The sequence below is a fragment of the Cinclus cinclus genome, chromosome 1 (genome assembly GCF_963662255.1).
Source record: "Cinclus cinclus chromosome 1, bCinCin1.1, whole genome shotgun sequence".
Classification (NCBI taxonomy): domain Eukaryota; kingdom Metazoa; phylum Chordata; class Aves; order Passeriformes; family Cinclidae; genus Cinclus; species Cinclus cinclus.
The window spans coordinates 1,820,082-1,846,393 of record NC_085046.1 but is presented as its reverse complement, the minus strand read 5'-3'; the positions used below and the strand labels follow the sequence as shown (position 1 = coordinate 1,846,393).

The window sequence follows — 26,312 nt, the reverse complement described above, 5'->3', positions numbered from 1 at the left end:
GCTGGCAGGAACTTTAAAGCTCATCTTGTTGCACTCTCTGCTATGGGCAGGGACACCTTCCACTATCCCAGGATGCTACAAGCCCAGCCTGGCCCTGGACACTTCCAGGCATCCAGGGGCAGCCACAGCTTCCCTGGGAATTCCATCCCAGCCCCTCCCTACCCTCACAGGGAATAATTTCTAACATCTAAATTTCTGTTCTTGCTCAAAGAGTACCCTTGAAAATAAATACCTTTTTAATTTTAGTTTTCAGTTATGATGTTGCTTTTGATTGCCTGGGCCAAGAGCTTTTTCTCCCTGGGTTTAGGTGGCAACGCCTGGTGAGTTTAGCACCATGAGGTGCTGGTGTTTTCTTTAAGACGTGAGGCCATGAAATTCATCTTTAGTGTCTCTTAAGACTTTTGGGGACAGTTGCTCTGGGGAATACTGAAAACAAAGACTACTAAGAGAGAACACATCCATTTTGTGTAAGCATCCAACTGAGAAACTCCTGAGAAGACACCAAGGTGTTGCTGAGAACTCTTTCACCTCAGGGCACTTTTTTATTTGGGAGTGATGCTGTTTTTCAGCCTCAGGGTCTCTAAAGAGATGCATTAATAAATCCTGCAAAACCTTCTCCTCTCTTAGGGATACCTGATGGGACCCTCAGCCCTGGAAGTGTTCAGTGGGTTGGACAGGGCTTGGAGCAACCTGGGGTACTGGAAGGTGTACCTGCCCAGGGCAGGGGGTGGAACTGGATGATCTTTAAGGTCTTTTCCAACCCAAACCATTCCATGATTCTCTGTCTGTTCTAGGATAGCTTTTTGAAGGCCTCTCTGAGGTCAGGCTCATGAAGTTTGAGCTCATGGCCATCACCAAAAGAGGGAGTCTGACAAGCTGCCTTCAAGGTGGAAATTACTCACATCCAAGAGCAGCCCAGTGTCGTTTTCCAGCCCTTGTGGCTTCCTGGGGGCATTGTAGAGCTCCAGAGCTTTTCCTGTAAGTAGTCAGGAGTGCTGGAAACCTAAATGCAAGACCTGCCTAGCCCTGGGAGCTGCATTTTGGACCCAAATTAAATTATTTCACTTGTGGTGCCACTTCTTCCATTGTGTGTTGCTGTGACCATTGGGTGGGAGGGGGTAAAGGATCTGCAGAAGTGGCCCTAAAAATCAGCTTTCAGTAGGTAGAAGGTACCTGGCAACACCTAAACTGAATTTTTCCTGCTGTAAACTTTCAGTCGGAGGGGTGTTGACCTGTGGCATTGTGGGATTGGTGAGGTTTAATGTGTTTTCTGTGGAAGTTACGCCCTTTTTTCTACTCCTGCAGCTTTTCCACAGGGATGCAAACTCTGCTGTTTGAGGAGATCCTCAACTTCCATCTGCAAAAACAAATTAATCGGTGTCGAAATTGGGAGTAATGGATCAAGTAAGATGTTGGTGTACGGATTTTATGTCTTTTTGTGGTTTGGGAAGAGCAAACCTAGGAAGGTTTGAAGAACCTTAGAACTTCCCGAGTTCTTGCTGTGATCAGGTGGTGGTTGGGTGGAGGAGCTGGACAGAATTAAATCTGGCATAAAATCACAGCTGCTGCCAAGTCCTGTCCGTGTGGCTTTGAGGATCTAAAGGGGAAATTTCTTTGCAGACCACGCTCTTGTCTAGTTTAGATGAGGCCAACATCTTCCCCAGTAGTGCCAAACAGAAAGATGATGTTTTCAAAATCACTGAAAACCCTTAAAATCACTCAAAAATCTCTGCTGTGGGATTTATATGCATCCTGCTTAATGGGTTCACACTGGAACACTTCTTGATCTCTTGCTGCCCTGTTTTCAGCAGCCTCTGGACAACCTGAGGGCCGTTGCATTTAGGTGCCAGGATAATTTGGTAAGGATTTGTCCTTTTTAATGGTTTCTTTCCCACCTCACTCTTTAAAGCTGTTCTAATTCCACATTGCCCTAATTGTGATATGCAAACTTTAAAAGGAAAATCGCAGCCAATGTATTTTAAGATCCTTTTGGGCAAGCAGCCCCCTACTTAATGTGATAAATTTGGACAGCTTTTCTCACTAAGGAAAATGAAAAGCTTTCCAAATCAAGAAAATTATGTAAGCAAATCCGATGAGTGTGCTCTAAAATTAAACCTGCCTCACAAGCTTTGGGACCTTTAGTGTGGAACTAGCGTTGGGGTTTTTTGGTAGGCTTTTTTTGGTGTTTTCTTTTTTTGAATGTCCAGTGGTTCCTCTCTGATGCACCCATCACTTATTCCACCAAAGGTGGAAGAACATAGAATTATGAGGGACCTTCATCATCCTAAATGAGCCACAGTAGGTATTGGCCCAGAAATTTTATGGAAGCAGTGGTTGACTTGTCCTGTTCTTTCATGGATCTCCTGCCATGCAGCATCCAAAGGCATCACTCTGTAGAATTCCAGAATGGTTTGGGTTGGAAGGGTCCTCAAAGCTCATCTCATTCCAGCCTTCTGCCATGGACTGGGAACCTTCCACTGCCTCAGGTTAATCCAAACCCTGTCCAGCCTGACCTTGGGCACTTCCAGGGATCCAGGGGAATCCACAGCCTGTCTGGGAACTGTGGTGCAGTTGTAGCTCAGTGTGGGTTTTCTGTGCTGGAACAAAGTTGTGCTGTCTCCTCATCCGTGACCCCAATTGTCTGGTGTGAGCTTCCTAAACGTGGAGTTTGCAAACTGCTGCAGACACTCTACAAGTGATAATTATTCCAGGATGAAGGTGGGATAGAAGTGTTTTAACTGGCTACTTTTCCATAAATGCCTGTCTCCTCATTCCATGTGCATGGGGAAATTCTCTTTTCTTTTTCTGCTGTCTTCATCCTCCCTCCCATTGTATCACCTAAACTCTCCTCCACTTTGTCCAAGGTGTGTTTTTCTGTGGCACATGGCCAGAATTGCTTTGGAGACCTTCACTCCCTTGCTGCTAACTCCGAAGAGCTCAGCATTATCCTCCAGGGATAGCAGTCAACAGCTTCCTCCTGAGGGAACTGGAAGTGCAGGCAGTGATCTCCTCTCTGCAGTGACCAGGGACAGGATCCAGGAGGACAGCAGGAACCTGCCGAGGGGTTTCAGGTTGGATATCAGGGAAGGGTTCTTCCCCCAGGGGGTGCTGGGCACTGCCCAGGCTCCCCAGGGAATGGGTACATTCCCAAGGCTGCCAGAGCTCCAGGAGAGTTTGGACAACGCTCTGAGGGACAGGGTGGGATTGTTGGGGTGTCTTTGCAGGGCTGGAGTTGGACTTGGTGATCCCTTCCTGCTCAGGATAGTCCATGATTTGACTGTCTCCATGAGGTTTCCCTGTTGGAACTCTGGTACCAAATGCCCTTCCAGTTTGGAATGGGAGGGAGACCCTCAGCTCTGCATGCAGCTGTTTTCTCCAGCCAGGGCAGGAGTTAATTGACTTTAACATTTGTTCTGAGTCATCTTTGGGCTGTGGATAGCCTGGGGTTAGCATTAGGGATTCATGGCACCTTTCCTTTTCTATCTGGCCAGAGCCAGATAGAAACACCTGTAAAACTTCAGCATTTCACCCTACAGAGTCTCACACTGCGCTCTTCACGTGTTGCCCCCAACAACTGCGTCAACTCGGCCTCCCAAGGTGTTTCCATGTGGGAAAATCTCCCCTGATCCTGTTTTACTCCTTTATCTGCAGCCCGGGGACAGGTTTCCAGCAAACACTCCGAGCAGTTGTTAGCGTTGCTATCCTTCCCCTCTCTCCTTCTTGGCCCTTGGTCCTCCCGAGCTTGTGCAGCCAGGAGACGCTGAAATCCCGACAGCACAGTACAAGGGATGGATAAACATCTTAATCTCACGGATCCTTCAATCTAAATGTTTTCTGGGGCCCTCCTTCAGGCAGGATTAGCCAGGAACAGGCGTCCCAAAGGTCGTAGCCTTGCTCTGACTCGTGCCGCTGCTCAGGATGCTGAACGTGTGTGAAAGCCTCAGCAAAAAGCCTGGGATGCCATCACTGTTCTGCGAGGAGCATCTGTGTGTCCTCTTGGGCTTTGGACTTTGGTCTTGGAGCTCTGCCTGGCCCTGTTAGCCATTGTGATAGCGTTGCCTGGAGCGCCCAAATGTGACATGTAGCAACTGGCATTTTGGCTACACTTAAGTGTAAGATTTTTCCAGTGTAGGTTTATATCTGTTTTGTTGTTTTTTTTTTTTTTTTTTTTTCCCCTTCTCTCAAGTGTGTGCTTATTACTGTTATGATTTATTTTCAAGCTCTAATTCAGGTTTTATCGCTTGAAATGCTTTGGAAACTTGGAGGGCTTGGCTTTTTTTTTAAATTAGTGGCATGACCCTCTTTACCTCGGAGGAAAATTCCAGGGTGAAGAATGCTTTTGATTCCCAAAGAAATTAGGTTAGAAAGGAGTTTCCTCTTATCTTTGTGTTCTTTGGGCATTACTTTCTTCGTCAAAGCTGCCATTTGCTTTGCTGAAGTTCACTTTGCTTCTCGACAGCTCTAGAATTAGGGCTTGTTATTGGAATGTCAAAGCCCTCAACGTGGATATCCTACAGCAGAAAGTTGGGTGGGAAGTAATGATCCTGGGAAAGCAGTCTTTAGTTCTTGCTTAAAGTGACACAGGGTGGAAGAAATTAATACAAAGAGTATTTTGATGATAAATAGCAATATTTTAGTGCTAGGATGGGCTATTCTTGCTCCCTTCATCCCAAGACCTGCACCAACAAAACAAATGTCTCCCAGTTGTTCCCTCCCTATAAAATGTGTCTCCTTTCTTTTGGTTTCAGTGTTTTTTTTTCCTTGCTGCAGCTGCCTGTGAGTGATAGGTCATTGGTGCACTTTCAACCACGGCTGTTTTGGGGCTGGACAGGGATAAACTGGAGGGATTCCTTCCTCCACCACCAGGAACACAAATGGCACCGTGGGGAACGTGGTGGAGCCGGCAAAGCCGGCGAGCTCCTGCTGCTCGTCGTGGTTCAGGCTGAGGGATCTGCAGGTCTGGGACTCCAGAAGGAAGTGAACTGCAGGTTGGGGTCCCTGGGGATGCTGGATGGGATGCTTCCCCAGCTTTGAGGAGGTTTGGCAGGAAAGGGGGAGCCACCAAGGCTGGGGTGGGACAGGGCTCTGGACACGGAGACAACGGGAAAGTCTCAGGCCCAGACGGGAGAGGGGCTGGGGAATGTGACCCTGGCTCCCAGGGATGGACGGGGCCAAGTTTTGTCACAGAGCTCTTGGGTTTCAGCTGCTGCTTCAGCAACGTGGTTGTGCGGGGTTGGCTTAAAAAAGCTGGGAATTCTGGTTCGGTTTGTCCAAGAAACCAAAGGCAGATCTCACCCTGGGGTCTGTGTCTGCTTAAACTCCAAATTTCCTTGAATCTCCTGAATTTCCCTTTAGTTTACATTCATACCCTTCTTCATAAATATGTTTTGCCACAAGATTCAGGGAAAAAAAAAAAGACTTGGGCTAAGTTGGAGTGCGAGCAGGACTCAGACAGATTTTAACTTCTTTTGCCCTGGATTGTCTTCATGTATTCAGTGGGTGGCTCTGGTTCTGCTTATCTTCCCTGCTGAGGAGATTTATTCATAATCAAGTTTTTATTGTAATTTTTAATTGGGAATATGTCTACTCTTGCTCCAGTGTCATAATTAAATTTTTTTGAGGTTTTACTCTATAGCTGATCACCTTTGTGACATTTAGAAATTAACTTAGACCCTTCTGGTTTTATTTTTTTGAGTATTTTTAGCTTATTAAAACTCTTAATTCCGATGGGCTCCATGTGGCTGTGCCCTGTATCCTCCTGGGAATAATGACTCAGTCTCCAGATCCACAGAAATAGGTGGGATGTGGGATTTGTACAGCTAAGCCCACGTGCATTTTGGAGACAGATGGAAACTCCATTTCAGGCTGGGGCTGCTCGGGTTGTGATTAGCTCTAATGAGCATCTGTTGATGGAGTAGTTCAAGAGGGGTTCTCAGTGTTCTTTATCCCTGCTCGTGTTGGAATATCAAGAGCTGAGCTGAAAAGGAGGGTTCAGGTTGTTTGTGAAGATTTCCAGCAAAGCTGTCTGGCTTATGGAGTATAGGAGCCCTGATGTGGGTATTTGAATCCTTATTTTACTTTTTATTTCCCTTGTTGTTGTGCTTCCATATCGGACAAATTCCACCTGTGTTGTCAAAAATATTAACTTTTTCTCCCATTTATAATTTATTTATTTATTTTATTTTATTTATGTATTTGTTCATGCCCCAGGATTTCCCTGGTGTGTCTGTACCCTCAGGCACAGGCTGGACTCCCTGGAATTTACTTGTCCCTTGTAGTGCTGGACACAGTTCCTGACAGATCCATGAAAAAACTGAGCATAACCACCAAAGTGAATCCAGCTGTAATTTGTGGTCCAATGCCAGCACCTCAGATACCTGGGGACACCTTTTACTGCACAATTACTGCTAATTAAGAGCTCACAGTTTAATTGGGAAGCTCCAGAGGAGAACTGTAGGAATTAGCTCAGTCATCCCCTCCATGCCTGCACCCTGCCATGGAATTTTGTCCCGTGATTCCATGCGAGGTTTGTTCTGCAATTCCTCACCTCTTTCAGTGAATGGGCAATTACTGAATATTTCTTTACTGTTCTCATTAACTGCCTGGCCCCGGGGCTGATTTAGAACACATTATCCCTGTTCTGTATTCCATGGAAAACACATTTGGGTCCTCGTGGGTGTTTTTATGGTGCTGTCTGAGACAAGAGCTCAGAGAAAGCTGTCAGGAGTCCACTTACTCCAGCATCCCTCCTGATGCTTAAAATCAAATTTCTTTTCATTACTTTGGAGGACTTGGAATTATGATAGGTCACCCTGTATTTGGTTGTCACACCAGGGAAACCTAAAGCCTGGAAAATGAGGAATACTGGTGACTTGGGAGCAACTGTGAATGTTCTTTCCCTGAATTTGCCTTTTGTTGTGGCACTATGAGAAAGAATTTTAATTCTCAAAAATGAGTTGGCTCCTCCCATTGCCCACTGCTTCCTTTCCCTTTAGTTGTCCTTTGGGAATTAAGACAAGATGGGAATGTGGAAAAGGATTCTGGCCCAGCGCAGATAAAGCCATTTTCCTATTCTTTTTAATGGAATTTATTTCCTACTGCGTACATAGAATTATGCTGATGTTTCCTGGCCCTTAAGTGCCTCAAACACAGGTAATTTGTCTGTAATGATTTTGTTTCTTTTGCTTCTTCCACTCCTAGTTCCCAAAGGAATTCACAAGGAATAATTTAGACCCCGAACTTTCAAATCTCTTCATCTCTTTCACAGATGGATTCTGTAGAATTCTGAGTTTTGGAGGAATTTAGGGGATGTAGATGCAATAATTCCTATTGATGTAGGAATTATTTCAAATGAGATGTCTGCTAAATGCCTCTGAGTCTTCAGAAAACTGATTGTCCAGGCCTGGACTGGGAATGGATCCTGTATTTTCAACACAAGCAATTTCTGCTGTGAGGCAGAGCATCCTCTTGGCTCAAGGCTCTGTGCTGAGTGCACAAATTGCACCAGTTGGCTTTTCCCAAATGTGTCCATTATTGGGATTTCTCTCAGCTGGGTCTTGTGGGCTCACTGCAGTTTCTCGCAGATGAAACCTAACACCCTCCACACAGATGAAACCCAAAAATCTATCAAAAGGAAAATATTCAAACCCTCTACTGGAGATTGGTTAGGGAATAAACCCTCCCCTTTCTGAGATCTAAAGAGTAGAACTGTTAAGACAAAGGGAAATGATGGAATCGCTCAGTGGTTTGTGTTAGAAGGGTAAAGGATGAATCATCTCATGCCACTGTCCTGCCATGGCAGGGACACCTCCCGCTGTCCCAGCCTGCTCCAAGTGCCCAGCCTGGCCTTGGACACTTCCAAGGATCCAGGAGCAGCCACAGCTTCTCTGGGAATTCCATCCCAGCCCCTCCCCACCCTCCCAGCCAGGAATTCCATCCCAATATCCCACGCATCCCTGCCCTCTGGCAGTGAAGCCATTCCCTGTGTCCTGTCCCTCCATGCCTTGTCCCCAGTCCCTCTCCAGCTCTCCTGGAGGGTTCTAGAAGCATTTTCCTTCTCCCTCAAGTTCTTTGGGGCTTGGAAATGCCCAGTGTGGGATATTGAAAGGACCCAATGTTAGACCATGGCACTTTACTGATCTCAGTCCTGTTCAGCAGCTGAACATAAAACATAATTTTTCTAGGTAACCCATGATTTAGGAGCTGTCTTTCTGCTCTGCTGCTTTTCTGAGCTTTTGATGGGTGTTTTAGGAAATGGGAACTCACACAGGTTGTTTGGAGGTGTTTTGGATGATATTGGCATGCTGGGATAACTCTAAACCTGTGGACATTCTTCCCATGAGAATCTTTCCTCAAGATCCTTGCTCTCATATATTCTTGGCACTTTTTCATTAGAATTGAAAATTATTTTCCTTTTAACTGCAGGCACCAGGGATGCAGAGGAATAACACAGTGGGGCTCTGTTGTAGCTTTTTGTTGGGACTTCCTTCTCCAACACCCCCAACTTGCAAATCAAATGTTTGTGTTTTTTCTTTTTTTACCTGCTCTGCTGCTCCTGAGGTCACCTTTTTTAGGCAGTGGTTGTAACTCGAAGCTTGCTTGGAGCTGGTTCTTGGAAGTGAAGTGGAGCAGCCCCAGTTTGATGAAGGATGAGTCTCACAGAGCTGGGGAGCAGCTCTCAGCTCGATGAATATGGATGCAGCTGTGGCATCCCACAACTTCACCTCCAGCCCTAAAGCCAGGCTCTGCCCCCCCAAAAAGGAACCCGAAATCTCCCAAAACACTGTGAGGAACAGCTGCCACATTCAGTGAGGATTGGGCTGGCAAGGCACACAGTGACATAATATGTCTTTGCCCTCTGTAATCTTTTACCCCTTCCACCATCCAGGCACACAAGAGCCGATTCAATTCTTAATCTTGGTGTAACGAAACCACCTCGTGGTTTATGTGTTTGAGTTGATCTAAATTGGGATGGCAGGAGCTCTTGAATCTGACAGCTTTAGGCTATTTTAGGTGGTGAAAATCTGCCATTGGCACTATGGGAGGCATTTATAAGTAACAAGCTAATTATGTAAAATGCACACTGTCCACTTGTTAAGATCTTCTTAAAGTTTCATAATCTAATCAGAATTTGCTATGTATAACACTTGGCTCGTTGTCCTGCCCCCTGCCTTTTTAATGCCACTTTGTGGGGTGGGTGGATGATCAATACAGGAAGGAAATGCTTTCCTTAATACTGGTTGGTGGAGTGTGCCCCATGTGCTGCTTTAATTTGAGGCACAGAGGATTTTCCTGTCAATTACTGAGCACAAATGCATCGCTTTGAAGTGGATCAGAGAATCAGAGGTTGGGTTGGGACTTTAAAATTCCACCCCCTGGTATCCCTGGTTGTCCAAGCCTCGTCTAACCTGGCCTTAGACACTTCCAGAGATGTGATGCCTTACAGGGAAGAATTTCTTCCTTATATTTAATCAAGTTATCTCCTCTTTTAGTTCAAAACTCTTTCTGCTTGTCCTGTCACTGTATTAAAAATGGCACTCCCTCTTTTCCCCATTTTTTATGGATGCTGTGCAGTCCTGTCTGCCCAGCAGCACTCGCAGAATAAAACTGTGGCTTTCCCTGGCCTGGAGTATTTTGGTGGCTCTTTGTTCAGACAGACTTTCTGTAGTACTAAAAAAAAAAGAACAGGTATGTGCTGCACTCAGCAAGTATCCTGAGGGTGTTCACCTGAAGTGTTGGCCAGGGTAGGTCTGGCTGAGGTCCTTGCCAGTGTTCTGTAGTCAAGTCACATTCAAAAGGTAGCTGAGCTCTGTTAAAAACATCAGCATTGAACTGGTTGTCCCCTCTGATTAACCCCAGTCACAGCATCTGCTTCCCTTCCACGGAACTGGGCCTGGATTCAGCCCTTGGAGGGAGGTGATGCCATTCCTGTGCTGCTCAAGGAGCCTCAGGAAGTTGAGGGCAGTTGTTCACACTGTTTGTTCTTTGCCTCGTCCTCTTGCTGGGACAAGCTGAGGTGTGGAGGAGCAGGTTTGGGGGCCGGGGGAGCCCCAGGGCAAGAGCAGCGCTCAGGGGGTGGGAAGGAAGGAAGGACCACACAGTGCCCCTGGATGTGGGGCAGAAAATGGTTTGTGGTGTTGGTGACTTCCTGGGAACCTGTTCCAGATGCAGCAGCAAGAACAGATTCCCCTGCACTGGCAGCTCACCCTTGCCTGAGTTTGTAACTTGGCCAGGACTGCTCTGTTTAACTGGAGGTTTGACCATTGAAGTCCCACTTGAGGCTTGTGAAGCCTCAGGACTGCAAGGCTCCTTCAGGAGTCATTCACAGGACATCTTTTGTCATGGGATGAGTTTCCTGCAAGAGCCTTTGGGTGTCTTCCTGTTGAGTTTTGTAAGGAATCAACCTCTGCATTCACAAGTGATTCCCAAAGCTGGGGCTCAGGATGAGGATGAACTTCCGCCATCCCATCACCCCAATGCCTCTCGTGCATCCTGCTCTGTCCAGTGCCCTGAAAGTTTGTTTTTTCACCTGTTTAGTTTTGAAACCTGCCGCGAGGATAATGTGACATTAGAGTGGAAAAGCTATCGGGGCTGTGCAGGGGAGGAATTGCAGACCCGTAAACTGCTCCCAAAATAGCTGAGATGATGTGTCAAACCGCCCAACCATCCCAATCCTCCACGAGCTGACCTCCCCAGGATATCTAATAGGGGCTGGTAACGGTGTGAGGGGACGGGGAGCTGACCCCCCTCCTCCCTGCATCCACATGCTTGTTTCTAGAAGTTGTCATTTATCCAGAAGCTGACCAAGAGCCAGGCTCTGCTTCCAGCTGGGACCTCCAGGTCCTGGAGATAAAACTAGGGCTGGGGAAGGAGGAAGAAGCTCATTCTCCAGTTGTTTCTCTGTCCAAATGAACTCTATGAACTCTTTGCACTCACCGTGCTTCCCTCGAAGGTTTAATTTCATTTGTGTTGTCCGGAGAGTAAACCTGATTTTCTCTTTAGCTGCTGGAGCGTGTGTGTGTGCACAGGGATATCTCCAGGCAGCCAGGGAAGCTGCTGCCTTGGCTCCAAGGAGTTTCTTCCCTGGCTGCCAGGCTCTGTGGTCAGGGCAAGGGCAGCTCTGTGGCTGCAGGATCTGCCGGGAACAGAGCGGGCAGTGTTGGGGATGGACGGCACGATTCATCCCGCAGATGGGAGAAGGCAGGGAAAGGCCCGGGCTGGATCCTGCTGCTGCAGAGCTGGTCAGCCTTCACCCCCCAGAGTGGACAGCAGGGCTGGCTGAGGTGTGAGGGAGACAAATGGGAATTCAGTGGGAAGTCAGATGCATTCCCTGGCAGTAGGAGACTGACACTGACACATGGCCGCGGGAGCCGTGCGAGCCGTGCCCGCAGCCCGGCGTGCCCGGGGCTCCTGGGGGTGGGAGCCGTGCTGGGGACCTGGGAGTGCTCCAAGCCCCAGCCAACCTGGCCTTGGACGTTCCCAGGGATGGGGCAGCCGCAGCTTCTCTGGACAACCTGTTTTTCAACAGCCAAGAACTTTTTTGTAGCACCTCATCTAAATCTTTATTTAAAACCATTCCCCCTTGTCCTATTCCTTTCTTATTATCTGTAAAACATCTCTCTCTCTTTTATAAGACTCCTTTAAGCCCTGCAAGGCCCCAGTTGCAAAAATATCAGTGTGGTGTGTGCTTGACACTTCCGGGGCGGTTCTTGCCGTCATCCGAAGATGGGTTAAATGTTAAATATCCAAATGCTGTGGCTGGAGCAAGGAGCATCTTGCAGCTGGCTGGGAACACAGCAGCTGCCATATGGGGTCAAATCAAAGGTTTCTCCAGACGGACGTGGATCTCTGGGGGATCCAGGGAGAACTGGGACCAGTGGTGTGGCTCCTGACGTGTCCTGCTCACTCCTGGCAGCCTGTGGTTTAAAGGCTTCGTGTTTCATCACCCATCTGGATGAACCTCCCTTTCCCGAGTTTCTTAAATCCCTCTCGGAGTCTGTTCATCGTTTTGGGCTTCACAACATCCGGTGGCAGTGAGCCTTGACGTTTAATGATGTGCAGTTCGGAAAAAAAAAGGCTCTGTTCTCAATGTCTGCCATTTATTATTAATTTATTTTTAATGCTGTGCCTGGTCTGAGTCAAAAGGTCTGATCCCTGCACTGCCCTGAGCAGAATTCTCCCTGTGGAGCTTCCAGCCCTGGCTGGATCTGCAGGATTTGGTCAGGCCTTGTGGCAGGAGCTCGATCTGTAGAGAGCTAGAAGGATGGGCAGGAGGTGTTTTGGGAACTGGAATTACTCTTTTGAAGGAATGTCCTTGCCCCCTGTGTGATGTTTTCTGATTCCTGCTTGGTAAACCTGTTGGAATAAATAAAAAGCAGCATCAATGCAAGCAGCACAGGGAACAAATATTTATGGGTTTTTTGGGCCTCCTTGTTTAGATTTCAAATTCCAAATATCATTCATTCTGTGCAACTCTTCCCTGATAAGGGAAGCTGGTGAGAAATACCACGAACTTGGATTTTCTTTGCTTGGAACAGAAAATCAAAGCTATTTCTGCGGGTTTATAGATGACATTTTGCCTTGTAGGAATTTGGGATTTGTGGAAGGAGCAGATGGAACAGAATTTCCATGGTGCTCAGGTTTGTCACAAGAAGCTCAGACCGCTGAGCACCTGGGCCACTTCCTTTGGTCTCCTGTCTTCAAAATATTGTATAAATTCTTTTAAAATTCTGTGTTCTGTCTTGTGATCCATGGTATTTGTGATCCTCTCCTGGTGCTGAGTCCCACCAAAAACTGCTCAGAAGCAAGGCAGGGATGATGATGATGTATATTTTCTATAAGTGGCATCTAGAAATGTCCTTTGTTTTCTGTGTCATTTTAGACCCAATTTTAGATTTAAAATCATGGAATATTTTGAGTTGGAAGGGACCTGCAAGGATTGAGTCCCAACTCCTAGCCCTGCACAGGACACCTCAACAATCTCACCCTGTGGCTGAGAGCATGAATTTCTGTGTCAGGGATGGAGCTGAGATCCTGGGATAAAAGGACATTCAGTAGTGTAAAAAAAAAAAAAAAAAAATCTCAAAACCCACAAACTATTCCCCCCTCCTCCAAAAAAATCCCAAACAAAAGGCCTAATATTCTGAAAATCTGTCTGTTTTTGGATTTTTGGGGTTTTTTTTGTTTTTTCTTTCCTCCCCTCTCGACTAAGTGGAGTGACTGGGTAAAACACAAACCTTTTATTTTCTGAGTTAATTCTTCATCTTCCATCCCACTGCTTCCCTGCACCAAAACTCCCAGCTCCTTGTTGCCTGTGCTGGAGCAGGCTCCAGGCCAAAAGAAATGATGTTAGGCTAAAGAATAAATTAAATAAAGCAGTGTCAGGACAAAGAGCAGGGGCTTGGACGGGGGGTCCGGGAGCTGTCCAGCCAAGGAGGGGACAGCGTGGGGGGATAATTCCTGGCACAGGATGCCAGGGCAGAGCTAATGCCTCTTAAATCGGCAGTGAAAGCCCCTGTTGCTGCCTGGCCCGTGCATTCCACTGGCACCATTGCCTTGAAAATCCTTTGTAAATCTCCCTGATTGCTGTTTCATTCTTGAGAGGATGAAGGGGAGAGGAAACAGCCTTTCCCTCCCCGCCCTCTTTCTGTGTTTCTGCTCCTTAGTGGACAGAGTGGGTTGTTCCAGGGGAATTAGGGTTGAGATATTTACCTAAAATATAAATGTCCTTTGCTCTGATGCGGTGGAAACTTCCTCAGTAAGGTTTGGTGTGAGGAGAAATTCCTCAGCCTGGTGGTTCAGGTGCACCACCAAAGACCCAGAATTGATTCTTTCCTCTGCTGTGGGGTCTCTCTGAGTCTGTTCCCCCTCACTGGGGAAGGGGAGGCAGATCCCTCCTCCAACGAGCTGTAATTCATAACCTGTGCAGGGCTCCTGCACTGCAGGAGTGGAGAATGCTGCAGCAGCTTGGAGGAGTTTCTTGTGGTGCTCCTGATGGCCACGGTGCCAAAAGAGCTGTTCCTCATGGCACCTCCATCCCATAAAGTCCTCTGCAGGAGTGGGAACATCTCCAGCCCTCCACAGCTGGATTGAGTCACACCTTCCCTGCTCATCCACTGAGAGATTTTTTTCCTTTATATGTTACATGCCAAACTTTTTTGGTAATTTGTCCAGGGGAAGGTGAGGGCTTGTTTTGGCAGGAAATTGGATGGAAGTTTATTTATACATGCAGCAACCATTCAGTATCTGGGAGAAAACCATCCATGTTTTGCCCCATTCCAAGAAAAATCCCTCCTGAAATGTTTTTAAACATGCTGGTTGTTGGAGTCCAGTGTTCTCCTTAGTGCAGGCCTGGGGGAATTCCTCTGTGTTCAGCAGCCTGGGAGAAATCTTCCAACTTCCATGAGAGCTTTATCTACAGCTAAAATGGGAAACTGTGGTAACATCCAAAATGAACTTTGGGATCGGAGTGGTTGCTGTGAGTGCTGGAGTCATTCAGGAAAGCTGTGTTGGAAAGGGAAAAGCTGGAGGTTTGCACCATTGGTTTATTTTTGTCCATAAGCAGCTGTTGTTTTCCCTTTTTTTGCTGGATGCTGGAATAACTCTGGGTAGGACCCAAGATTGTGGATCTTTCCATGTCCATGTGTCCATCCCTAAGATGTTCAGAGAGGAGGCTGAGGAAGCCACTGTATGGCATGGTTGAAGAAAAGCTTGAATGATTGAAACCTACAAGAATCTGCACCATTTTTTCCTAAAAACAAAACAAAACAAAACAAAAAAAAAAAATCCCAAAGGGAAAAAAAACAAAACAAAAATCTGTTTGAGCAGATTCCATAAGGAGACTGGTGCTTCCTTCCCTGCTAAGTGGGATCCTACTGGGTTGGAAATTCCCCTGTGCTATGACTTTTATCCTCTCTCCTCCTTCCCATCGCTCAGAAGCTGATCCAAGGGACCTGGAGGATTTCCCTCTATCCTAAAATCCCAGAACCTTCCTCTAGAAAAGCCTGTCAAGCACATGCTGTTCTTTGGAGCAGGGCTGGGGGGGGTTTGGCCGCTTCCCACCTGGATGCTGTGAGGTTGGAAGGCCCTATCACCCCTACTCTGTGTTTTTGGGTGGGTGTAAAGGTGTAGTAGCTCCGTGTTGGGAGCTGTGACTCGTGTGGAAGCTCCAGCTGAGATTTGGGCACTGCTGACTAAGGAGAAAGTGACATTTGAGAGGTTGTCACCTAAAGAAAGTGCTATTCGAGAGGAAGATAAGGATCGAAACAGCCATTGGGGCGTAATTGTGACGGGAATTGCTGTGCTGGAGTTTCCATTGCCTGGTTTAATGGTCTCCCACAGCAAGGCACCATTGTTCTGGGACAATGACAGGGAGAGGTGAGCCCAAGGCAGAGCTGGAATGGTTGGGAATGGTCCTGGGGGAAGAGAACTGGCACGGGCATGAGGAACAGTGGAACGTGCAAAGATGGGTTTTAGCAAAGCTGGGTTTGATTCCTAGCTGGGGTTCAGGCCTGGATGGTTTGGATTCCCTCAGGCTGGGGAAAACACTTTTTCTTCTGTCACCTTCCTTGACCCTCATGATGTCACAGCATCGATCACCGGGAAAAAAGGGTTGGGGTAGAAATGGAGAATTCTGACAGAACAATCTTCATGAGCACTTGCTGAGATTTCGTTTTGGAAGCTTGAGGTCTGGAGAATCCATAGCCTTATTTTTATGTAATCTAAGGAGATCTGGGATATTTTAGAGTTTAGAGTTCATGTGGGCACTTAAAGCTGTAAACACTTAAAAACCCAAACACAGTAAAACTGAAAACAGTTCAGAACGAGGTGGTTGAGCCTTCAGTGTCCAGCTCTTCTTCCAAATATCAAATCTTCATCACTCACCCTGAAATTCAGATTTTTTCCTTGGACTTTTTTGGTTTTTGTACTTCAAATATTCAATAGCCTTTGTGGGAAGAAGAGTGTGATAAATCAGTTTAGGAAGGATTCACGGTGTGGGAATGTGGTGATAAGGGAGAGAGAGCAACTGGAGGTTATTGGGTGCAAAATAAAGTAATACAGGCCTGGTGTCCAGCATAACTCAGACTTCTTGAGCTGGGCAATCACTAATTTAGTTGTGGTAATGAAGATTGGTGCTCAAGTTGTCAATTTTCCAGAAACTTTTTTAATTACTAAAGGAAAAGTGGGGGAAAGAGAAGAATAAAGGGTTGAAAGTGTGGCAACTCCACAGGAAAAAAAAAAATCATGTGGAAAGTGGAACCAGAATTAATTCAGTCATTGTACAGATGGACCAAAGAGAAATTTCCTAACACAGGAGGAAGTGGGATAGGAATGCAGTATTTCAGCAGCCCTGTCATTCCAGATGGGAAAGCAGAGGGAACAGCTCACCTTGAATCCCATCTCCAGCAGCTCGTGCAAAGGAAACTCTGGAGCACCTCAAAAATCTGCCTCAGCCTGCTCAAATCCTCATCAGGAGAGTCCCCACTTAAACAAGGGAAAATCCAGGGGCACTGATGGAAGTGTGAGCTGATGAGGCCAGAAAAACTCCTGACCGCTGAGATGAGTGGGAAGCAGGATCTGTCTTGAATTTCCTCTTGGAAGGGCAGTAATTCCATGATGTCACAGATAAAACTTGGCCTGTGTCGTGGCAGGGGCTCTGCTTGGGATCTCTCCCAAATCTTTGGGTGATTGAACTCCAGGGGGAAAAACCAATGTAATTAGCAATGTTTGAGATGAAGTTCACAACCAAAGGAGCAGAGTGACAGCAATAGAGTGTGCAAACCGGAAGGGAATTGATTTTTGCATCAATTAATGATAAACCTTCTGTTTTCTTGGCTTCAGACTGGTGGAGCTGGAATGGGAATAGCACAAGTGATGTTGCAAAGGCTCCTCTTAGTGTGGTGGGTGTGGCACAGGGAAGCCAGCTCCTTCCTGAGGTTTGCATGTTGCACTCTGAGCAGAAATTGGGCAAGATCAGGTCAAAAAACCACAGAATATCCTGAGTTGGAAGGGACCCACGAGATTCATCAAAGTGCAAAATTCTGAAGCAGAAATTCAAAATGCTGAATTCTACAAGTGGTCTCTTGACTCTGGAGGTTGATGTTGCTGTCAGAGAGGCCAGAGTTAGTTTTCAGAGAGGTAAAGCTTCCTGGGTTGTGTGCAGTGAGCTGTTTGCTCTCCCTCCAGGTTCCTGGTGGACACACACGCACAAAACCCTGTGGAATCTTGGAATCTAGCTTAATCTAATGGTTTGGGTCAGAAGGAACTTTAAAGATCATCCAGGTTCAACATTTTTCCACTCAGAGGTGTCCACTCCATCTCCCACTCAGCCCCTTCTTGGAGCAGAAAGAGCACAATCACAGGGTTCTGGCCAGCAGTTTAATCATAACAGTCGTGGCTGGGGTGTGTAAAAAAACCCCACACGTGTGCACGCAGCCCCTGCAAGGTTTCCTTGGGAAGAACAGCCTGGTCTCTGTGAGGAGCTGAGAAAGCGTCCGACTGACACCGTTGCCTTACAGGACCTCGCTCAGCCGAGGTTGCATAAAAGGGTTTTATGGGATTAGAAGGGTTCCATGCAGCAGCGTGTCAGGTGGGGCAGCTCTCCCTGGCTCTGCCTGTGCTTCGCTGTCGATGCCACGCTCTGCAAAGTGCCACCTCACCCCTGGTTCCCAGGGCCTCTCTGAAACATTCCTCCAGGGAATGTGCGTTTGGATCTGAGGGCCCCCGGGAAGGGAAAACGTCTGTGTGTGTGTGTGTGTGTGTGTGTGTGTGTGTGTGTGTGTGTGTGTGTTTCTGCTCTTCACCTGGCAGAGTTTCTGCTTGCTGGTGAGGGAAAACCCCTTTTCCCCCTCAATTTACTCCTTGTCTTGGTCCAGGGATGCTTCTGAGCAATAATGCAGGCAGTGATGAGCAGATGTCTGTTCATCATGAGTTTTATTTTCACCGGTTGTGGAAGAGCTGTGGCACTGTGGAGCACCGTGAGTCCTATTTCCTACCTTCTACCAGTCCCTGGACCTTTATTTCGTGTGTGTTTAGGTTTGTTGGAGATGCACACGATTGCTATCAGCAAATTTTGGAAGGCTGATCTGTGGGAAACTGCAATTGAAAGTATCCCAAAGCCAAGCACCTGAGGGGGAAAGGTGGGAAGAAGGTGAAAATCACCAATGGCTCTGCAGAAATCTTGGCTGTAGGATCAATTCCCCTATCCCTCCTCACTCCAAGAGCCACCTGCTGCAGGATCCTTGGAGCTTTTTCCAGACCATTTAGGTGAACAAGCTGGAAAGAAAAAATGGGCAGAAGGAGTTTAGGAAATGCTTCGATGCCTCCCTCCCTCTCCTTTGCCAGCTGAGGGTCTCTGGTGCCAACCATGGAAGTTTGCAGGAATGAATCTTTAGAGTGCCACAAAAACCAGGAATGAACGTCCTGGAGATTTTGTTACAGATCTTTGCTCCAGTGGAGCTCAGACTGAGGCACCTCTCTCATGAATGAGCTCCTGGGAGCTTTGGCTAACGAGACACCAGGGCTGGGTGGTGTCCCCTCTCCTTGGGGACAGACCAAAAATGAAAGGGTTAAAATAAACTTCAAACAGGTCTTGCTGTTTGACCTCTCTGATTTTTTTTTTTTAATTATTATTTTAGGGGGAACAAAACTTGAGGGACGATATTTTTCCATGTTTTCCACAAATCACTGTGCTTTTATCACTGCAGGGTTTTTCTGGAGATATCAATACCTTTGAATGTAACTGAAAGAGAACATTTTCCTGCCTGTCTTTGTTCTAAAAATCCCACCTCAGTCATTTTTGCTCCCTCCCTTAGATATCTGATATTAAATCACCTCATCAATGCCTCAGTAATGACAGGATCTGTACTGGATGTCCCTGGCTGGGACTCAGATCAGGATTTTATTCCCATTGTGCACCAAGGTTTCGGAGTTAAAGCATCCCGAGTGCCTGCCCTCAGGACCTGTGCTGCTGGCAGGATGCATCCCACTGATTAGAGAGAAATACTCATTAAAAACAGCAAATCACTGCTCCTGCAGGACAGGTGGGGCTTTAAAGGGCAGCCAGGATCTCAGCAAAGGGGGTGAGGGAGTGCTCCCCTCCCATTCCCATCACCCCATTTTTCCCAGTGCTCCTGCAGCACTGGAGATGTCCAAGCCCCCAGTGCAACATTCCAGAGTGTTTCCAGTTCTGGATTTCAGCCATTCTTCCTTTTTGGCCGGGGACTGTGTCCCCAGGTCCTCTGGGAGCGCGGATAGCGATTCCCATGGAGTATGTGGACTGGCACCTGGCCGGAACGGGGCAGAGCCAGGAGAGTGGGGTACAGCAGCCCGGCCAACAAAGCTCTCCTGAGCCCAGCAGATGTTCCTGCAGCCTCTCTGCTCCCTGGGGCCCATGCCAGCCTGGGCCTTTTCCAGCAGCTCGTCACTTGACACCGGGAACAGTCCGCTGGCATCTTTTGTTGCCCACTGTGGAGTCGAGGGCCTTGTGCTGAGAGAAGGCAGGGGAGGGAGAGGACGAGGCAAAAGGACACAGATTTCTTCGGGTCATGTTTTATTTTTTAGGTTTTGAGCTTGCTGTGTCTTGTAAAAGCTTTTGGCAGCATCTCCTGGAAAGTGTATCCTGCTCTCCAACCTCGGGCTTTTATGTCAGGATCTCTTCTGCTGAGGGCAGGGTGGCTTTCTGAGCTTTCTCGGGGTGTCTCTTGGGCTTTGATGGGACAAATCATCCTCTGTTCCTTCCCAAGCTGGGTTCTGGCTCTGCTTAATGTGCTAAAATGATTTTTTTGTTTATGCCCAGGACAGTGACAGTGTTGCTCGTGTATTTTTGCCAGTTCCCCAAGTTCATGCAGTGAGGCACCTGAAATTATTTCTTTCCACTTTCAGTTTTAAACACAGTCCTATGGTGGAGGTGGCCAAGGGTTCGTGTCCAAACAAGCTCTGTGAGAGCTGGTAGGGAACATAAATCCAAATATTTCCTCTTGCCTTCTTCCTGCTGCCACCTTGCACACACACTGTGAGGATGTGCTGTAAAAAATCTGTAAAATCAAATCCACAGGGATGCTCAGCCCGGAGATCCTGATCCCACCACTGAGTCCATTTCTACCACAGGCTGTATTTCATGGAATCCCAGAATGGTTTGGGTTGGAAGGACCTTAAAGACCATTGTCCTGATTTAGGGCAAATTTGGGAGAAAAATCTCTGAATGGGGTCCCTCTAGGAAACAGATTCAAGCAGTTCCTCCCCCAACTGCTTCAGGGAAATATTTCCTCAGAGGGAAGGGAATTGGAGAAAGACTGTTTTAAAGGTGGTAAACTGACTGAGCTGTTTTCTGTACCTTTTCAGTGTGAAATAAAAGAAGTGTGTGTGAGGGGGAGGAAGAGTGGTCTAAAGATTTATTCTGAGGTTTTTGGTTTTTTTTTTCCTTATAGTTTCTAGTAATAAAGTTTCTCTTTGTACCATTTAAAGTTAAGCCTATTTTGCCTTCCCCCTAATCCTATCTCGCAGTCGGAAAATTTCAGATTGGTGACCCAAAACCACTACAATAATTGGTTCCACTTGGTTTCAAACTGAAACCAGGACAACCATCTAGATCCAACCACCTAGATCCAGCCATCTAGATCCAACCACCTAGATCCAGCCATCTAGATCCAGCCATCTGGATACAACCACCTAGATCCAGCCACCTAGATCCAGTCATCTAGGTCCAACCATCTAGATCCCCCCTGGCTGGGGATTCACTGGATCAGTTTGCTAAGTGTCCAGCCTGCCCTTGGACACTTCAGGGACGGTGCAACCACAGCCTCTCTACACAACCCTAGCCGGGGTTCACAGGGGAGATTTTCCTGTGGTAATTCTTGTTTTTCCTGCCCTCACTGCGGTGCCCCTCTGTTTCTCGGCAGGCTGACGGGGAACGAACCCCTGACCATCCTCCCTCTGACCTCAGAAATGGAGGAGGCGGCCGCCAAGGCGCACTACAAGGTGTGTGACCGCCTGAAGCTGGAGAAGAAGCAGCGGCGGATGTGCCGGCGCGACCCCGGCGTGGCCGAGACCCTGATGGAAGCCATCAGCATGAGCGCCATGGAGTGCCAGTACCAGTTCCGCTTCGAGCGCTGGAACTGCACCCTCGAGGGCCGCTACCGCGCCAGCCTCCTCAAGAGAGGTGAGTCTGGGGGGTCACTGTGTTTTAGTTTGTGTTGGAACCCAGACATTTTTGAGCTTTCTGTGCTGTCTGGGTGCTGACCCCCAGGAGAAAACTGCTTTTGACCTGAGGCCTTGGAGAAGGATTCCAAAATTTGAGTGTGTGTGTAGTTGAATAGAAGCGGACGTGCTCAAGGTCAAGTTCAGTGGGTCGCTGAGGAACCTGTTCTGATGGAAAGTGTCTCTGCCCATGGCAGGGGGTTTGGATCTCAATGATCTCTAAGTGTGCTCTTTCACATGGGGAAGGTTTTGGAATTTGAGGTTTTTATAATGTAGTAATAGGTATGGGACAAGATGGAGGATCTTGGGTGCTGTTTCCTTTCTGTCTTCTTCCTCCTCCTTCATGATTTCAGGCAGTACTTTCTGGTTGGACAATTAGTGTCACACTGAGGGTCATGGGGGTTTGGTTATTGGGTCAAAAGTATAAATAATACAGGTGTTAATTCTCTATTGGACTGCTTAGCTTTAAGAGACCTTGCAGCAGCTGGATCTCTCTCCACTTTGCTCATTTTTAGCTGGTAGCTACAAGTACTGCTGAACTTTCTGTACTTTAGATAAGATTTAATAAACAACCAAGCCAGAACACGAGAAAATTCGTCTCCTTCGTGTTTTGAATCCTGACTCTGAGTGAAGACAGAAGAAGCTGCAGACAAGCCACTAATTAAGTGGTGCAAATACCACCTTTTCAAGTTTTTATCTTCTTTTTTTCTTTTTTTAGTCAGAGTTGGGATTAAAGCACGAGAGACGGAATTTCGTGTTTGGACTTAGATGTTTATTAATTTTTATTTATAGTACAGTGAGTGCTACGACACTTTTAGTTAACAAGCTAAAAATGAAGAAATGGTGATGGATCTCGCTCGTTACAAGGTATTTTAAAGCCAAACAGTCTAATTAAAAACTAACACCTACATTATTTTTACTTTTGACCTAATGACCAAACACCCGTGACCCACGGTGCAGCATTTTCTATTCAATTAAAAGTATTACCTATACCCAAGAAGAAGAAGGAACAAGAAGGAAGAAAAATGCCCTAAAACTTCTATTTTGTCCTACACCCATCGCTGTATTCTAAAACCCCAAATTCCAAACCCTCCACCATGTGAAATTACACACTTTTATTCAAACTACACACCAGTGGATTCTATCATTCAATTTTGGAAGCCTTCTCCAAGGCCTCAGGTCAAAAGCAGTGTTCTTTTGGGGATCAGTGCCTGACAGCACAGAAATTTGAAAGCTGCCAGGCTTCAGGATTCCAACAACTGCGCTCGTCCCCTGCCCTGATGGTCAGTCTGGGCTGCCCTTTGCTGGTGGTGCTTGTCCCGTGGTCCACAAAGAGCTCTGTGGAAGGCTGGAGCTCATCCCTGGAAGTGCAGGGCAGGCAAAGAATGTGCTAATGGGGGAAATTTATGGGCTTGCCCCTCCCTGCCTGTTTCCCACTGCTGGCCCTGGCTGCTCTCCTTGGAAGCTGCAGGTGTTTGTGCAGGTCTCTGCAGCCAGGAGTTATATTTTGTGCCCATTTCTGCTGGAAATTGAGCTCTTGCTGGAGGAGAGGGTTGGGAAACTCTCAAAGCTGTCCCCTTTTTCATTATTATTTAATTTATTTATTTCCGATTTATTTATCCAATTTATTTTTCCTATTTGTTATGCCAGTCTGTCAGGAAAGGAGCTGAGAAAACGCCATTTTTTTTTTAAGGAAATGAGGCAAACTAGACTGTTCTGTGCTGTCCTGTTATAGGGGGCAAGGGCAACCCTGTCATAGTACAGGGCAAAACCTGCAAATGGCTGTGTCCTGTTACTGGATGTGAGCAGTGGGTAATTCCCAGACCTCTTCCCAGCAGCTCAGGTGGAGATGGCCAGAAGTTAGGAGTATTGGAGGAGGTGGTGATATTTTTATTTCTTTTCTTTGTACTACCATATATAGTCCAGTTTCTTCCTTCCACCCTCCCAGTAAAATCCAGCTCTTATTTCCAGGCTGCAGCACCATTTTACAGACAGCACGCGAGGGTCTCCAGGGCTTGAGTGACTTCCAGAAAATCCCACACTCAGCAATGAGCCTGGACCTGGAAAATCCAGGGTGTGAAGTCTTTAAAGATAAGAGCAGAGGTTTGCAGGGCTAATTAGTGAGGAGGAGTAATTCAGAAGCACCAGGGCTTAACTAATGCACTGTCACTGACTGGTGGAAACAAGGAAAGTCCTTATGAAACCCAAGAGGTCCGGCCAGAGCTGCAAGACATTTAAAAATATCCCCGCATGCCAGAGGAGTCCCTGGATTAGTGGTGCCTTGGGGAAGCCAAGCACTTTCTCATGCTGACACCTGGAGGCCACAGCTCGTTCCTTCAGACCTGCCTGTCCCCCGGGCAGAGTTAAAAACCCACGGAGACCCCCCCCACCATCCCAGCCCTTGTCAGGGACCCGGGTAATAAATGAGAGCTCCGGGGGCTGCAGGGCTCTGCTGCCGTCTCATTGTGCCGTGGTTTATATCCCTGCAGCATCTCTGCCCTGCCCCGGTGCTGTAAATCCTTCAGGTGCTGTTCCCCAGCGCTAACACAGTGCCCTGTAAATCTTTCTCCTCCTCTCCAGGAGCTGCTGGTTCCTGGTTCTGCATTGCAGCAGGGGATAGCCCAGGGCAAAGGCTGGCGTGTATCACCCACTGGGACACAGCTTTCCAAATTCATCGCTGAGGGCTTGTTTCTTCTCCTCCAGGGATTTGCAGGAAGAAAGGAAAAAGGGGGGAAACCCCCACTTTTTTTCACTTAAAAGTTTCATTTTTTTTTTCACTTAGAAGTTTCTCCCTCTGTTTTTACACTTGGGTTACCAGATCAGCTCTGACTGCTGGTTTGCAACTTGGGCTGATGCAGCCCCGTTTCTTAAAATAACAGAGGATTGTTTAAGGGACTCGTTATCCTCTTTGGATACTCGTGCACAATTTTGGAAATGGCTGAAACTGGATAGCCAGGGCCGGCAGACTGTCAGTGCACGGGGGCTTAGAATGCCTGCATTGATTTAAAGCTCATTATCTTGTTACAAAATATCTTGGTGCAATCAAATAGTGCCTGGTGGAGATGGCTTTAAAATCTGGCCAGAGCCAAATGTCACATGGAGCTATCTGGGAGCTGCCTGTGGGTGAGATGATCCCCGTGCTGATGGGCACAGGGAATTTGGGAAGCTTTCAGTGATGGAGAACAGGAGGAGTGGAGACAAAGCTGGTGGAGAGGGAGAACCTGGCAGATGAGCTGTTCCTCCTGGCTTTCTGTCAGGTCTGGAATGTGTTCTGGTCACACGGCGCTGATTTTCTGCTGGGATTCCACAACCATCAGGAGGGCTTCCAGCAGGGTGGAGATCTGGGCTGCCTAATTGATCAGTTAAGGCTGATGGCTGTGAGTTAAGTGTGCAAGGCCGGCTTGGATGGGGCTTGGAGCAGTCTGGAATAGTGGAAGGTGTCCTTGCCCATGGCAGGGGGTGGTAGTGGATGAATCTCAGGGTCCCTCCCAACCCAAACCCTGCCATGATTGCAGTCTCTGACATCCAGGGCAGGGTTTGCACACCCATCCCACTGAGGATTCTCTCTTCACACTGGTACCTCTTCATTCTGTGTAGCTGTGGCAAGAATTCTCCAGTCCAGGAGCACAAAGGCTTGGGGACATCTGTCTTGGGTAGTGGCTTCCCTCTGACAGGCACGTGGGCAGTCTGACCTGGGGTGTCACCTAGAAGAGAAATGGTTTACAAAGGATCAGAGATGCTGAGAAGGCATTTCCTACTCAGAGGAGTCATCTGGATACCCGTGAGTTTTTGTTGTGCGAATTAAGAATTCTCTCATCACTTCCAATGAAGTATTTGCAATGCTGAAGGTGTTTCTGGACTGTCAGAGGACTCCAGGGGGAAAACAAAATTTGTTATTTTAACTCTCACCTCTCTTTGCGGTGTCCCCAGTGAGTGTAGAGTTGAACTTTTTTTTTTGTTTTATTGTTTCTAGTCAGGAAAAGGTTCTTGTTCTCCTTTTCCAGGTGAGTAGTAGAATGATTGGATAATTCCTACCACAATCTGGTGGGAACTAGAACCTCAGAACCCTTTGGGAGGACCAAACCTCAGTCTCCTGGGCCGGGTTTTCATCAGTCTTCCTGCTCCTGGGAGTGTTTTGGGGAGCCAGACTGGGAATGGCCACATGAGTTTGCTTAGACTGTCATGAACCTCCCAAGGAACAGTTCCAAAAATGACCTGGCAGTGTCTCTGCATGTCCTTGGTTGACACACCAGCTCACAGATATATCCACTACTGTCACCATCCACTTGTGTTATTTTTGAGTGGGGGATTTCTTGAGTCCCATCCAAAGCTGTTCTGGAATTGCATCTCAAATATGCAGTCGTTTACGGCTTCCATAGCTGGAGAATGGGCAGCTATAAATACTGCCATGTTTGCTTTTCATTTCTGGCTTTTTTGATTTGGATTGAAACTGTGGGTCTCTTGGGGTGTCATTTTCCTGTCGGGGGAGTGGATGCTCTCACATCCCTGCAGGTGAGTGCGGAGCTGGAAAGAAAAGCTGTGCATGGAGGGTTTGAGGTAAACTGCTTTTTTTCAGTGAGGTGCTTTTTTTCAGTGTTGGGTGACACCATCTCCTGCTTCCCAGCCCTCAGGTGTCTTCTGTCAGCAATTCTGCTGGTCTGGAAAAGGACCCAGTGATTTGATTCAGGAGAAGAGGGAAGAATGGAAATCTGTGCTGGGTTCCTGCCATTTGGAGTCCCCTTAGTAGCAGCAGTGGTACCTCCATGTCCTGTCCAACTCCTCATGGAATCAAACAATGCTTTGGTTCCCAGGGGACCTTAAAACTCATCCAGTTTCACCCCCTGCCATGGGCAGAGACACATTCCATTAGACCAGGTTGTTCCGAGCCCTGTCCAGCCTGATCCTGGACACTTCCAGGGATGGGGCAACTCTTGCTCAACTCTTTCCATTTTCAGGCAGAGACTGTGAGTGACACAGAGTGACAGCCAGTGAGCTGGCTGGATTCCATTTGCATTCCTGGATCCTAGACTATGCCACCTCTGTCCATCATTCCGTGCCCTCTTCACCATCAGTGATGCAAGCAGAGCTTGCCATGTTTTCAGGGTGTCAGGAGCACG

At 47.4% G+C, this 26,312-nt stretch overlaps 1 protein-coding gene across 1 annotated transcript in view; it reads left to right on the top strand.

Annotated features, from left to right (window-relative positions):
• Positions 1-26,312, top strand: part of WNT9A (Wnt family member 9A) — a 53,946-nt gene that overhangs the window by 15,265 nt on the left and 12,369 nt on the right. The window contains exon 2 of the mRNA XM_062493214.1: positions 20,898-21,157. Within this exon, the coding sequence (XP_062349198.1) occupies positions 20,898-21,157 (260 nt within the window). The remainder of the gene's footprint in view (positions 1-20,897; positions 21,158-26,312) is intronic.